Here is a 16,063-nt window from a genome sequence, read left to right on the forward strand (position 1 = left end):
TATATACTTTTGTTATTTTGTTATAGTCTAATGTTCTGAGGTTCTTTTTTGTTTGTTTTTAGTCTATTCTCTTTCTGGTCAGATTGGGTAATTTCTAATGCCTCCTGCTGGTGTGGGTGTCTGAAGACTCCTGAGAGCCCTAGAGTCTCTTAAAGACAGTGACTGCATTTCTCTCTCATGAAGAGAACTGTAGTGACCTCGGTAGAGCTGGTCCTTAGCTCAGTGTTGATTTCTCTGGTGATTAGGTGTTAATGTCCATGAAAGATAACAGGGGAACACTTTAATCCAAACGGAGTGGAACTAGCAAGGGGTTACTGAAACCTCGGACAGAAGAGTTACTGCACTAAGGGGAATGGCAGAACTTCACGCCCACATCTGTGATCTTGAATCTTTTCATCCTAACTTATAGGTACTATAAATTCATGTGGCAGAGCCCCTAGGGAATTAATAGTATTATGAAAAGAACTGAATGTACAACTGGCAGATAATGATAAGGTTAGTCGGTCACATTTGACTCCTTAGGCATACAGAGTCCAAGGTTTGTTACTTAAAAAAAAACATACTAAAATTTACATATATTTATTTATTTATAAAGTTTTAGAGTACTCTAAAACCACTCGGTCATTATTTATTCACTATAAAACAAATTTGCCATGTAACTTGAGGATAAGTATCGGAATAAATGCTTATGAAATAGGTTTGGAGGATATGACTGGGTAGTTTAATAAAAAGTTTTTAAATAAAAAATAACAGATTAAAAGCAAACTAAAAAGAAAGTAAGCTGACACAAATTTTTAAAAATGAAAAGTGATTGCTATAGTCTTCAGTTTTCCTTTAGTCAAATATAAGCATCTGTCTGATTTTAGTACTTCTGCTCCCCTCTGTGCTGACAGAATGGCGCGGGGTCCCTGCCTTCTGTGGCATAGGGAAAAGCTGTCTGGCTTTTCTGAGTGCCTTTTCTTTTCATAACCCATGCATTTAGTAAGCTCTAGAAGTAATGCTTATTTCTACAAAAAATTCACCAACTCTTGAATATGGAACTTAGTTAGGGTCATCTAAAAATCAAAACAAAGACATTTCTACAAATGTTGTTAGCTATTTCCACAGAATAATTCTGAGCAGAATATTCTTAAGTTCCTTTGTACTTATAAGGGTAAGACTTCATTCAGCATGGTAGAAGGGGAAGAACACCATGTTAACCTTATCCACAATTCATCGACCTAGTTAAATTACATAAGATATTCTATAACACATAATACATAAGTGTATAAAACATTACAAACCTTTATGTTCAATAAAACAATAGCCCAATAACAAATGACATTTTATTATTCAAGTGACCTTATAATGTCAACATCAATGCTAATAAAAAATATGTTGAGTTCATCAATGGCAAAGTCAATTGTAGTTCACTTGAAGGTTCCCACATTTCAAAGGAAGTGTTTCATAGATAAATGAAAATTCTCTATTTTGTAGAATTTTAATCTTTATCTGTTAAACTCTGAACAAGGCAAAGGCACCGTCTTAGCAGAACACAAAACAGACATGGGACAGCCAGGTCACTAGACCCAGCACGTGTGTTAGGGGCACATTTCTACGCCTGTAGGATGGAGAATTCTGGGTTTCCAGCTTCCTCGTGATTTAGCCATCAAAATAAAAGCATAGTTCAACTCTAGACAGATGTAAAAGGGTTCAGTTTCCATTCACAGTTGAGGTTTTCCCTTTTCATACTATTTGCAATATAAAAGAAATAAGACTCTGTCTACTAAGATTTTTGACTGTTGAGATTGGGTTCTTTCCATACTGAATGGTAAGGGATGCTGCTTCGCTCTATTCTAGGCTATTAGAAACAACAATGTTAAACCTCAATGAATCAGTACAGGATTGGTAACATGGTGACCCTTTAAAAGCAAAGACAAAAAAAAGGATTTTTTTTCCAATAATATTTTAACAAATAGGGGTTTGCTTTGTATGTACACACCATGGTTAAATACAAAAGTTGGATTCATTGTTATATTCAGGAAATAGGTATTTCATTAATTAGCCCTGTATATGTTTATGCATGTGTGCCAGAGAGAGAGAGAGAGAGAAAGGGAGCCATTATTTTTCAGTTTATGTAAGACTCTTAACTTCCTGAGAACTTTCTAATTAGGTATAATACTGGTTGAGCTATTTAGTCTTCTTACCAGGGATCATAAGAAAAGTATACCTTGTACATTCATGAGAAAATGAAGTAGATTATCAGTTAAAACCTAAGGAGACATCTGTTTAAACAGAGATTTTCATTTGAGAGAAGTGTAAACATGATTCTAAATGTACGAATATGTTGGTTATTCTTCCTTGCCTGGAGGTTGAGCCAAAGTTTATGGAGATTAGAAGAAAGCCTGAACCTGGAAAAATTCCTATTACATAAATGCAGATAAAGTAATACAATAACGTCAGGGGGCAGTTGTTTTAATAATCGTGTCCAGGCTGCCTGTTGCTTTACTTCATTGCTCACATACAGGTGACCTGAGTCACTCCATCTTCCTGGTCAAACTGTCCGTCGTCTAATTCCCGCAGGACGCTGTCGCTGCTGCTGAAGCCCGAGAAGCTGCTGTAGTGGGGCGGCCTCTTCTCCTTCACCCAGCACTCCCTAGAAGGAGAGAGGAGGCCTTCCTCGGGGGGCTCTCTGTTCTCAGGGGGCTGTGACGCGGCTGTGTCCAACCCAATGCTCCTACTGGTGACTTTGTTCCTGTCTTCACCTTTGATATGCCGGCTGCCTTTCCTCTGAAACACACAGATTGGCAACCAGGAGTTAAAAAGACAGCTGCTCTCCTGTCCCTCTGATGTAGCACATGCTGTACTCTGCCTGGAATATCCTGTCCCTGCTTCTCTTCAAAGTCCTGTTCATGTCAAGGACCAGCTCAGACCTCTTCACTTTCCACCCCCTGCCAATGGAAATGAGGCCCCTCTCTCTGTTTTACAACCCTTTGTAGCCTCCTGGCACGTTATTGTCTTCACTGGCAGGTTGGCTGTGCACATGTCTAGGCCCTCAATGGCACCTCTGAGGAGAGAAATGTGTTGTGGAACAAAGCAGGCTGGAAATACATTAAGGGTTCCATTTTTTTTCTTGGTGTTAATTCGAATCTAACAACAGAAAAGGTCTTCCAGTGGCCACCTCACACCCATTTCACTTAAGAATAGGCTGCAGCCCTGGCCAGTTGGCTCAGTGGTAGAGCGTCGGCCTGGCATGCAAGAGTCCCGGGTTTGATTCCCGGCCAGGGCACACAGGAGAAGCGCCCATCTGCTTCTCCACCCCTCCCCCTCTCCTTCCTCTCTTTCTCTTCCCCTCCAGCAACCAAGACTCCATTGGAGCAAAGTTGGCCCGGGCGCTGGGGATGGCTCTGTGGCCTCTGCCTCAGGTGCTAGAATGGTCCTGGTTGCAACAGAGCAACGCCCCAGATGGGCAGAGCATCGCCCCCTGGTGGGCAGAGCGTCGCCCCCTGGTGGGCGTGCCGGGTGGATCCCGGTCGGGCGCATGCGGGAGTCTGTCTGACTGCCTCCCTGTTTCCAACTTCAGAAAAATACAAAAAAAGGAAAAAAAAAAGAATAGGCTGCACAGAAAAGTCACAGATAATTCAGACTGAGTTTATACCTGGAGCTTCTTCTTAGGTCAAGTGGATGCCTCCCCTTATCCTGCCACAGACTGCTTCTTAGTGACATGAGTTGGGCCGTGCTCAGCAACTGGACTAGCTCATTCTGCACTGTCTGATAAGCTGTGGATGTTTTTGCTATGAAATATTTACTGAGGGCTGACAGTGTTCTTGGTGCAGTTCAGATTAAAGAGGAGGACAGGGTCTCTGCCAAGGCGACGTAAGTCAGAATAAGATCTCTAAGTTAATAAAAGGAAAGCCCAGGGAGAGAACTAGCTGCTCAAAATGTGGGAGTCAGACTCCTGATCTGACTTCCTTACAAGGGCTACTTTAACACTGGTAATATGACCTACATTAGAATATGATCATATATTCTTAGGCAAAAAAAAAAAAAAAGAGGTAAATAAAAAAGATAAAGATAAATTTTAAAAAGATAAAAGTGATAAATTTTTAAAATCACAGTAATTTCCAGTTTACAAAGAATTTGTTTGTAGAAAGTTCATTTATATGTTATTTGGGAACTAGAATTACATTTTTCTAAATGTAGGAGCTAAAATTATAAAATTCTTTGGGAAAAACCCCCCATAGAAATCAGATGCCCAGGCTAGTCTTACAAAAGTTTGCTAACCCAATGGTTTGTTGAACTGTAGTGTATAAAATACAAAAGTATTTTCTACTGGTTTTCAAGACAAATATATAAAGCAAACCGCTTTATTAAATTGGATTCTGTGGGCTCTTGTGGGATGGAATCTCTGTTTCTACCATGGTTTGTCCAGGAAGATGCAGCCGTCAGCAGGCTACAGTCACAGGTGTGTGTTGGCAGCTCATCCTTTTTGTGGTGAGTTCCTCAAGTCGCTGGGCAAGTTTAAGGCAATAGGTCTACAGTGGATCCTGCTTCAACAGAGGCCCAGCTTCGTGGACCCCAAATCAGACGTAGCTTGGCGGTAACATTTTCCATCAGTGCCTTTGCATTAAACCAGGGGTAGTCAACCTTTTTATACCTACCGCCCACTTCTGTATCTCTGTTAGTAGTAAAATTTTCTAACCTCCCACTGGTTCCACAGTAATGGTGATTTATAAAGTAGGGAAGTAACTTTATAAAATTTATAAAGCAGCGTTACAGCAAGTTAAAGCATATAATAATAACTACCAAGTACTTTATGTCAGATTTTCGCTAAGTTTGGCAGAATAAATCTTTATAAAACAACTTATTATAGTTAAATCTATCCTTTTATTTATACTTTGGTTGCTCTGCTACCGCCCACCGTGAAAGCTGGAACGCCCACTAGTGGGCGGTAGGGACCAGGTTGACTACCATTGCATTAAACAAATGAAAAGATCAGGTCTCAAATCCTTTTCCTTTTTATTCTCATTCACCAAATGTATTGGATCTCATAGAAGGAGTGGAACCTGGCAGATTTACACAGGACACAGGGTTTGAGAATAGCATGTTCTCCTGGCGTGGGGACGCTGGCCAGGGAGGACTCGGTCTTCGGGCGGTAGGCCGCGCTGATGGGTCCTGCCTGCCTGGGCTCCTTTCCCCAGCCTGGCTGCTGGCTCCTTCCCCACATGCATAAAGAATGCGTTCACTCTCGAATGACCTCTCAGTGCTGACTGAATGGAAATGGGAGCGCAGAGTGCCTGGGAGCACTGGGCTGCCAGGGTCTTTCCTCCCTCACCGGCACCAGGGCCAAAGGTAAACTGCAATACCTTCCTAGCCAACAGAGGCCCGCTCTCACGTCCTCAATGAGAGTTTCCTTAGAAAAAATTGGGTATTATTCAAATAATAAGATATTCATAGTAATTCACTTTTTAAAAAAATAGTTTTAGATTTATTGATTTCAGCAAGAAGGGAAGAGAAAGAGAGACAAGAAAATCCAGCCGTTCTTGTATGCGCCCTGCCTGGAGATGGAACTGGCAACCTCCGTGCTTTAGGATGATGCTCCAACCAACTGAGCTATCCGGCCAGGAAAATAATCCACTTTTAGATAAGCACTTTTAAATTTATTTATTGAATGTATTATGGCGACATTGGTCAATAAAACTATGTAGGTTTCAGGTGTACAATTCTATCATACATCCTCTGCATATTGTATTGTATGTTCACCACCCCTGAGTCAAGTGTGCCCAATTTCACCACCACTGACCCCCTGAACTCCCTTCCACTCCCCCCACCGCTCTTCCCTCCTGTAATCTCCATACTGCTGTCTGCGTCTGAGACTTTTTGTGGGGTTTTTTGCTTAATCCCTTCACCTTTTTCACGCAGCCCCAACCCTCCTCCCCTCTGACAGCTGTCAGTCTGTTCTCTGTATCTGTGTCTGTTCATATTTTATTTGTTAGTTTATTTTGTTCATAGACAAGTATTAAGCAAACAGCCATCAAATGTCAAAAATTAGAAGATGACATATACCTAACATGGTAACTTTAAAAAAGATTTCAGAACACTTCTTTTTTGCCATGTGATTCTTAACAAATACATCTTCAGCAATGATAATGCCTCCCCTACTCCACCCTCACTCCGCATGAAATAATAGCTTTTCCAACAAATCAGAGAGCAGTTTTCTTATAACTTAGAGTGCCGGCGTCTGAAGCCTGACCAGTTTTAGGAGACTGTCTACCTATCTGCTTGTTCTACAGTAGTAGGGCCCAGGCCCAGAGAGAAGATGGGAAAGGCTGACCTCGAACTGGAGTCTGAGTGTCTCACTTTACTCTTTTCACATTTATAATCCCTACATCTGCAAAAAATATGGGTAGATTTGTGGTCAAAGATGTGTGTGTTCCCAAATGAAAATTTCCCTCAATTACAAAATACAAGTTCAGTGTAGAAAACCTGGCAAAAACAAAGAAAAAGCAAAATCCACCCACAGTCCCATTTTGCAGAGATATTACTGTTACAATTGGTGTATTTTAGTGTTTTCTTCTCTAAATATTGAATATGCATGCACTTCCATGCCCACACGTAGGTGTGTGGAGCTCACTTTTCCACTTAGCAGTATATTTTAAATATTTTTTTTATGTCAATAGAGATTTTCCATGCTACAATGCCAGGCTTGTTTTTATAGCTTCTTTCTTTTTTTAGCAAGAGAGAGAGAGAGAGACAGGGATAGACAGGAAGGGAGAGAGATGAGAAGCATCAGCTCAGCACCTTAGTTGTTCATCGATTGCATTCTAATACATGCCTTGATCAGGGGGCTTGATAGGAGCCAGGGACTCTGCTCAAGCCAGCGACCATGGGGTCATGTCTATGATCCACGCTCAAGCTGGTGATCCTGCACTCAAGCTGGTGATCTTGGGGTTTCAAACCTGGGTCCTCAGTGTCCTAGGCTGATGCTCTATCCACTGCGCCATTGTCTGGTCAGGCAGCTTCTTACTTTCTTCTGAATTTTCACTATAAAGTTGGGGGAAATTATACCAGAACTTGGATGCAGATGTAATGTCAGCCTTGATAAAATATATCAACTGCTGAGAATCTCATTTACTAAAAATGGGTGACCTGTTTTAAATACATGAGACTCAGTGCCTTTCATTTGCTGTCAGTGTCTTAAAAACAAAAACAGGAGAACAGAGTCAGAATTATACCAGCAATCATAAGACATTGCATTGTCTTGGACAGTGCTATAATGTACAGAGGGAAAGAGTAGCTAAAAAGATATGCTTTATGGGACTCAGCAAGAATCATCTGTGTGTCAGAAGAAGACCCACGCCAAGAAGCCAGCTTTCCATCCTGTCCTATCCATGTCTTAACTCAGGAGATGCTCTCTGTCATGAAAATTGTCACAACTTTTCTGGAGGCACACTAGGATAATAAAATAATAGTGTAGTAGCTAAAAAAATTAATACGGTTTATAAAACAATAGAAAAATGGAGTAGCTATTCAAGATTTCTCTTCCCCATGTGCCTCGGGCTTGGGGGAGGTTAGGAAGCAGCTGCCAGCCTAAGAGGCTCTAGCACCACATGGAAGGTAGAGGTTTCACAATCTACAGAGACTCACCACTGCTGTCTGCTCACAGGATATGTTCTTGGGTCATCCCAGCTTGGGGATGTCAGAATCATTCTAGCCTGGGAGAGGAGAAGGTGTGCACAGTTTCAGCGAGCTTTCCTATCTACCTTCTTCTCTGCTGCAGTGTGGGCACGTGACCCAATCAGATCCCACCAGAATCCTTCCCTGGGATGGCATGCTGACTAGGGCATAAAGAAGTGCTTGTTTTTATAAAAAATAAAAAAAAAGTGACACACACACACACACACACACACACACACACACACAAACTGAGGCAAATGAGCAGGAGCATTCTGGCATCGGCAAATCTCTGCTCTTGCTATACCCGAGGCTTTGGTCCTTGGAGCTTCTTTCCTTTCCTTTTTTTTTTTTTTTTTGTTGTTGTTGTTGATATATGAGCTATGCCAGTATCCTTTCTATTTAAAAGCCAACATTCCCTTATATACACAGGCTAATCTGAGCAGGATTTCTGACCCCCCAAGGCACACCAGTATGCAGTGTGGAAACAAACATGGGTAGCCTGCACTTGCCCTGTGGCGGCAGCGACCGCTCTTGGTAGTGTGCCCACAGCAGGAAAAGCCTAGCTGCTTTGAGTGGGAGGTGCATCCTAGATGAAGAACTTCGTTAATGAGAAAAGCAAAACGCTTGCCTCTTCATTTTTACATGCTGCTCCTCGAGAGACCTGACATCCTCCATCTACACCTTCACCTGATTTAACCTCATCGGGACTTCACTCCAGGATACTAACAGCTAATGAAGGAAATGTGACCCTTGTGATTTTCAAGTGATTTCAAATGAACTTCAAGTGACTAAAAGAGTAAGAATGGAGTTTGATAAATAACTGTCTTACAGTAAGGTAAAGAAAGAAGTTAATGTGTATATAAAATATTTTTTAGTGTTCATAAAATTTTGTTTTAGTCACCCTGGAAAAGATGTAATTCAGAACATTTCTCTGGCTGCTGCTCCTTCACTTCTAGCTTTGCAGTAGAGAAATAATTCAACAGGTGTATCCAAGAACTCTTTACCTCTTGAACTTAATCATTTTGAGATACATTTTAAAGACAAAATCATTTGAATGAAAAACTAAAGAAGAAAAATTGGAACCATTAAAATTAAACCACAGTCTCCCAGCATCTATTCTTCCTAATTCTTTTAATAACAGAAATCCTCCCACCCCCAACACCTTGCAATTTTTAGCTGAGCAAGTGGTATTTGACTGCAGTACCAGCTCACGGTCGGCCAGATTGCATTTCCCAGCCTCCTTGCACATGCTTGTGGTGATATAAATAAGCTTAGACCAATGGGATATGAGAAGAAATATGTCTGTGACTCGGGGTCAGAGCCATAGAAGCATGCCTGGAATTCTTCATGACTACTTCTTGCTGGCTGGACATAGCAACAACCGTGGCAGCAGCCCTGGGTCCAGAGGCAGAAGCCAAATGTCGAGGGTGGCAGAGCTGGCCGGTCGTGACACAGAGCCATGCTGTACCCTCGCGTGCCTGTCCATCTTTAGACTATTACAGGAGAGAGAACCTTGTATTGTATTTAAATCATTCTATATTGATCTTTTGGTATAGCATCTTAGTAACTAGTGACCAATTCATAACTAACTGAAAAAAGTTGTTGGTAACTAACACTTTTCAGCCTAATTTCTCCCAACTTTACAATTATGAAACTTTTTTTAAGCAAGAGAGAGACAGACAGTCATTCAGGGACAGACAGGAAGGGAGAGAGATGAGAAGCATCAATTCATAGTGTGGCACCTTAGTTGTTCATTGATTTCTTTCTCATAAGTGCCTTTACCAGGGGGCTGCAGCCAAGCCAGTGACTCCTTGCTCAAGCTAGCGACCTTGGGCTTCAAGCCAGTGACCATGGGGTCATGTCTATGATCCTACACTCAAGCTGGTGACCTCGGGGTTTCGAACCTGGGTCCTCAGCATCCCAGGCCATCGCTCCATTCACTGCGCCACCTCCTGGTCAGGCTTCAATTATGAAACTTTAAGTATAAGGAGTTTAAAGGATAGTACAATGACTACCCATATACCTACCACCTAATTTAACACTTGTTAATAGCTTGCCATATTTGATATATATATATATATATATATATATATATATATATATATATGCATTTTAGAACATCATAAAACATTAACATACACTACATTCTTACATTCTAACTGAAGGTAATTTTTAGCTGGAAAAAATAGAGGATTATTAGGAGTTTCTGGATTTTTCTTCAGTTTCTCCAGAGTTAATTGTGTTTAATCACTTAGTATTGAAAGCAAGCATTCCTAAGTAAGCAAAAGCAACATATGAAGAGGCTTTGTGCTGAGCCCTCCACATGTTTTCTAACTGAATGCTCCTTACAACCCATGGTCCATACTAATGTTGTCCATATTTTACAGATGAGGACACGGAGGCTGGGAGAATGCGGCAGACACTGCGCACGCATGCTGCGCACACACGCACACCGAGAACCCTACTCCAAGTTAGTTGAAACTAAATACTTTTAAATGGCCTTTTGATTCAAAGGGCAGTAGGCTGAAGAACTGAACTGAAATGGAGACCTTTAGGTAATAAAAAATCCGATGAATTTTATTTGAGTCTTCAAAAGAAAGGAACTTAAGAAAGGAGATCTTGGAAGAAAAACTGTGAAGAACATTTAACAGATGGAGGGAAAATCAGGGTCAGAGTCTCTTACCCTACTCAGCATAGCTCTCACTTCCTTGAACCCATTTAGAGGCCTCTCTCCGAAGTGAAGAAAAATAGATAAAAGAAATAGCAAAATAAAAAGAACTTTTCTTTATTACACTACACAGCCTCATGTAGAGGAAAGGGGGGAGGTTAACAACCTCATCACACTTCATAAGAATTTCATTCCTCAAAAACAGTATTTACTGAAGAACAAAGATAAAAAAATTTCATCTATGTGGCATAAAGCAAACAATCTTTTATTTTTATTTTTTATTTTTTATAGAGACAGAGAGAGTCAGAGAGAGGGATAGACAGGAACAGACAGACAGGAATGGAGAGATGAGAAGCATCAATCATTAGTTTTTCGTTGCGCATTGCGACACCTTAGTTGTTCATTGATTGCTTTCTCATATGTGCCTTGACCACGGGCCTTCAGCAGACCGAGTAACTCCTCGCTTGAGCCAGGGACCTTCTCGCTTGAGCCAGGGACCTTGGGTCCAAGCTAGTGAGCTTTTTGCTCAAACCAGATGAGCCCACGCTCAAGCTGGCGACCTCGGGGTCTCGAACCTGGGTCCTTGGCATCCCAGTCCGATGCGCTATCCACTGCGCTACCGCCTGGTCAGGCACCAATCTTTTAAATTTAATCTTTAAATTATCATAAGTAAAATTTATAGTTCTATGAATGTTAGCACATGTGTATAGATTTGTGTAATCACAATCAGGATACAGAACAACAGCTCCATTTTTTCCTTCAAACCTTCCCCAAACACCTAATCCCTGGCAACCACTAACCTGTTCTCCACGCTACAGTCCTGTCTTTTTGAGAATATCCTATAAATGGAATAGTGCAGTCTAACATTTTAACACTCACTTCTTTTGATCAGGATGGCTTTGAAATTAATCCAAGTTATTGTGTGGATTAGCAGTCCCATCCCTTTTCCTGAGTAGTATTTTATTGTATGGATTCAGCACAGCTGTTTATTCATTCACCTATGGAAGACATCTGGATTCTTCCTGGTTCTTGGAGATTATGAATGAACCTACTGTAAACAGTTTTATGTATAGATTTTTTGGTGAATTCAAGTTTTTATTCTTAGCACCCAAGAGTGAATTGCTGGATCACATGGTAAGTGTATGTTTAATCTTGTAAGAAGCTACCAAACTTTTCCAGAGTGGCTATACCACTTTGCATTCCTATCAGCAGTGTATGAGAATTCCAATTGGTCCTCATCCTTGTCAGTTCTTTGTATTGTCTGTATTTTTTAGTCATTCTAACAGGTGTATGGTAGTGTCTCATCATGGTTTTCATTTGCCTTTCCCTGATAGCTAATGATTTATGTATCTTTTTATGTGTTCATTTATCTACATAACCTCATTGATGAGGCACCCAAGTGTTAACATTTAAAACATTTTTAAAAATTTATTGATTTTACAGAGAGAGGAGGAGGGTTATGAGAAGAGTTTCTTCACTCTAGATGTCCATTTGTTGCTTTTTGTATGTACCCTGACAGGGGAAGCCCAGGTATTCAAACCAGCGATCTCGGTGTTCCAGGTCACTGCTGTCCACTGCACCACCACAGACCAGGCATTTTTAACAGTTTTTGACTGGATTGCTTGTTTTCTTATTGTTGAGTTTTCAGAGTACTTGATTCAGTCTGGATAGAAGTCCTTTGTCATACGTGTGATTTTCAAGTTCTTTTCTTCCAGTATGTAACTTGTCTTTTCATATTCTTAGTGTTATAGCAGAACAAAACTTGCTAATTTTGATAAAATCTAACATCAATTTTTTTTATAATTATGCTTTTGGTTTCACATGTCTAAAAACTGTTTGCCTAGCCCCACTTCATGAATATTTTTCTCCTGTTTTCTTTTCTAAAAGTTTTCGAATTTTATTAAAACAAACTATCTTTCAATACTTTATAGAAAATTTAGAAGTAAGTGGTAGCATAAATATTCTGAATTGACATTCTCCATGTTTAATGTATTCTCAAGCTACCTAGAATATTGCATATAACATATCTATGAAATATAAAACAAATTCCAAAAACAAAGGTCTTGATACGTCAGAGGGAAAATATTCCAACAGTATACTTCATTATAAAATTCTCAGGCCCTGGCTGGTTTGCTCAGTGGTAGAGCGTCGGCCTGGCGTGCGGAAGTCCCAGGTTCGATTCCCGGCCAGGGCACACAGGAGAGGCGCCCACCTGCTTCTCCACCCCTCCCCCTCTCCTTCCTCTCTGTCTCTCTCTTCCCCTCCCACAGCCGAAGGCTCCATTGGAGCAAAGATGGCCCGGGCGCTGGGGATGGCTCCTTGGCCTCTGCCCCAGGCGCTAGAGTGGCTCTGGTCGCAACAGAGCGACGCCCCAGATGGGCAGAAGAACATCGCCCCCTGGTGGGCGTGCCGGGTGGATCCCGGTGGGGCGCATGCGGGATTCTGTCTGACTGCCTCCCCGTTTCCAGCTTCAGAAAAATACAAAAATAAAAATAAAAAAAATAAAATTCTTAATTCCCTCTCCATAACAAAAGCATGAAATGGATTTCTTTAATATGAAAGTGCTGTTCTAGGTTGAGTGCAACTGAATATGGAAGCCTTATACATCAAGACATTAGTCTCAGTAGAAAGAAACTCTTTTTCAAGGGTCAAACTCTAGATCAGTTTTCTACCAGCCCATGACATTTATCATTTTCATGAAAACTTACTGACAATCCTAGAGCAATACTTGCAATTTCCACCAACTGCTTTTACAACTATACACCTTAAAAAAATTATTTGAAAAACTTGACAAATTAAGCAATTTTCCCATCAACCTCTCCCAAACAACTGATTTCAAGGTACAAGTAAAGAATAGTGCCATTAGGGACCTATACCTACATAATTTTTGTTCAAGGATTATCATAAATACAATTTTCACAAAATATGTACATATGAGATAGCTAAATTAATTCTATGTGATATTAATAGTCTACTTTTTTGGGGGTCGGGGGGACAGACAGGGACAGACAGGGAGAGAGATGAGAAGCATCAGCTCATAACTACAGTACCTTAGTTGTTCATTGATTTCTTTCTTATAAGTGCTTTGACTGGGGGGCTCCAGCTGAGCCGGTGACCCCTTGCTCAAGTCAGCGACTTTGGGCTCAAGCCAGTGACCATAGCGTCATGCCTCAAGCCGGTGACCCCACTCAAGCCGATAATCCCACACTCAAGTTGGTGAGCCCCCACTCTAGCTGGATGAGCCCTCACGCAGGCCAGCAGCCTTGGGGTTTCTAACCTGGGTCTTCTGCACCCCAGGCTGGTGTTCTAATCACTGTGCCACTGCCTGGTAAGGCTGGGAAGCTCTTTCTATGACCTTTAAATCTTTTTTTTTAAATTATTTTTATTTATTTATTCATTTTAGAGGAGAGAGAGAGAGAGAGAGAGAGAGAGAAGGGGGAGAGGAGCAGGAAGCTTCAACTCCCATATGTGCCTTGACCGGGCAAGCCCAGGGTTTTGAACCAGCAACCTCAGCATTCCAGGTCAATGCTTTATCCACTGCGCCACCACAGGTCAGGCTTTTTTTTTTTTTTTTTATGTTTCTTTTTTTTTTAATTTTTTTTAAAATTTTTTATTTATTTATTCATTTTAGAGAGGAAAGGGAGAGAAGGAGGGGAAGAGCTGGAAGCATCAACTCCCATATGTGCCTTGACCAGGCAAGCCCAGGGTTTCAAACCGACGACCTCAGCATTTCCAGGTCGACGCTTTATCCACTGCACCACCACAGGTCAGGACCTTTAAATCTTTTTTTTTTTTTTGTATTTTTCTGAAGCTGGAAATGGGGAGAGACAGACAGACTCCTGCATGCACCCGACCGGGATCCACCCAGCACGCCCACCAGGGGGCGATGCTCTGCCCCTCCAGGGCGTCGCTCTGTTGCATCCAGAGCCACTCTAGCGCCTGGGGCAGAGGCCAAGGAGCCATCCCCAGCGCCCGGGCCATCCCTGCTCCAATGGAGCCTCGGCTGCGGGAGGGGAAGAGAGAGACAGAGAGGAAGGAGAGGGGGAGGGGTGGAGAAGCAGATGGGCGCTTCTCCTGTGTGCCCTGGCCGGGAATCGAACCCAGGACTTCTGCACGCAAGGCCGACGCTCTACCACTGAGCCAACCAGCCAGGGCTGAGGACCTTTAAATCTTAATGATAGCTTTACTGAGTAATCTTGGTTGTAGGTCCTCGCTTTTCATCAGTGAATATTTCTTGCCACTTCTGGCCTGCAAAGTTTTTCTTAAGAAATCATCCCACAGTCTTATGGGAGCTCCCTTTCAGGTAACTAACTGCTTTTCTCCAGCTGCATTTTAATTACGCTGTATCTTGGTGTGGACCTCTTTGGGATCATCTTGTTTGGGATTCTCTGCACTTCCTGGACTCGTGTGTCTATTTCCTTCATCAGGTTAAGTAAGTTTTCTGTCATTATTTTTTCAAATAGGTTTTCAATATCTTGCTTTCTCGTTTCTTCTTCCAGCACCCCCATGATGCAAATGCTGGTATGCTTGACGTTGTCTCAGAGGTTCCTTACACTATCCTCATATTTTTGGATTCTTTTTGCTGTTCTGATTGGGTGGTTTTGCTTCTGTATATTCCAAATTGCTGATTTGAGTCTCAGCTTCATGTACTCTATCTACTGTTGATTCCCTGTAATTATTCTCCATTTCAGTTAGTATATCCTTCATTTTTCATAGTTTCTCTGTCCTCACTAAGTTCCTGGAGCATCCTCATAAGCATTGTTTTGGACTCTGTATCTGATAGTTTGCTTGCCTCCATTTCATTTAGTTCTTTTCCTGGAGACTTCTCCTCTTCTTTCATCTGGGCATATGTCTTTGTTTCCACAGTTTGGCTGCTTCCCTGTGTTTGTTTCCGTGTATTAGGTAGGGCTGCTATGGCTCCTGAACTTGGTAGAGCGACTGTGTGTAGTGGGTGTCCTGTGGGGCCCAGTGTCACAGCTCTCTTGGTCACCTGAGCTGGGTGCGCCAGTGTGCCCCTGTGTGGGCTGTGAGCACTGTTCTGTAGTTCAGCTTTGATTGCTGTTGGTATCACTGGAATGGATAGACACCCTGCACCCCCAGGACCACCTGTGATTACAGTGGAGGAGTTGCTATGCAGGTGTCAACCTGACAGAGCGAGTCTTGCTTCAGTGAGGCTTGGTGCTCACTGAGTCCGCCCTGCTGGGGCCACGTGGCATAGCTACAAAGCAATCTGCAGGTATGTAGCTGCTACTTGTGCTGGGCTTAGAGGTGCCCAGGAGGGGCCAAGCTATGAACCAAGGCCAGCTGCTATTAGGGCCAGGCCTGGGGCCACTTACAAAAAGGTACAGGGTATGAAAAGGCCAGATGCTGCTTGTTTGGGAGATTTGAGGAAAGTACAAAGCATGAGTCAAGAGGCCATGTGTATGGAAAAAACACTGGAAACAGCTTGGTGGGCCTGTTGTGCGGTGCGGGGCCTCAGGGAATCAGGTCGATGGAAACAAATATGGTGCCGCCCTGCCGGCTCTGTTTTTTTTCGGGGGGGGGGGGTGGTCATTTCAGAAAAGGAACAATGGCCTCTGACAGTACTTTTAACTGGCAGAAAGCTGCCCTCCAAGTTCTTGCACTGATACCAGACAGTTCCGTTCCTCTCTGTTTGTCCCTGGTTCCTTGCAAGCTGCTGCCCTAGTGCTGGACCTCGGAGGAAGTGAGGCTGGGTACGTCCATGCACAGGCCCTCAAA

The 16,063-nt window shown here is 42.3% G+C and overlaps 1 protein-coding gene and 1 non-coding gene across 3 annotated transcripts in view; both read right to left on the minus strand.

Annotated features, from left to right (window-relative positions):
* Window positions 1-1,311: 1,311 nt before the first annotated feature.
* The window catches only part of RFTN2 (raftlin family member 2), an 84,131-nt gene continuing 69,379 nt past the window's right edge, over window positions 1,312-16,063 (minus strand). For both annotated transcript variants that reach the window (XM_066344874.1, XM_066344875.1), the window contains exon 9: window positions 1,312-2,769. In XM_066344874.1, coding sequence (XP_066200971.1) covers window positions 2,497-2,769 — 273 coding nt within the window. In that variant the 3' untranslated portion in view covers window positions 1,312-2,496. The remainder of the gene's footprint in view (window positions 2,770-16,063) is intronic.
* TRNAA-UGC (transfer RNA alanine (anticodon UGC)) lies at window positions 14,404-14,479 on the minus strand. The gene has a single exon. It is a non-coding gene; the product is annotated as a tRNA-Ala (tRNA).

The sequence above is a fragment of the Saccopteryx leptura genome, chromosome 7 (genome assembly GCF_036850995.1).
Source record: "Saccopteryx leptura isolate mSacLep1 chromosome 7, mSacLep1_pri_phased_curated, whole genome shotgun sequence".
NCBI classification, from domain to species: Eukaryota; Metazoa; Chordata; class Mammalia; order Chiroptera; family Emballonuridae; genus Saccopteryx; species Saccopteryx leptura.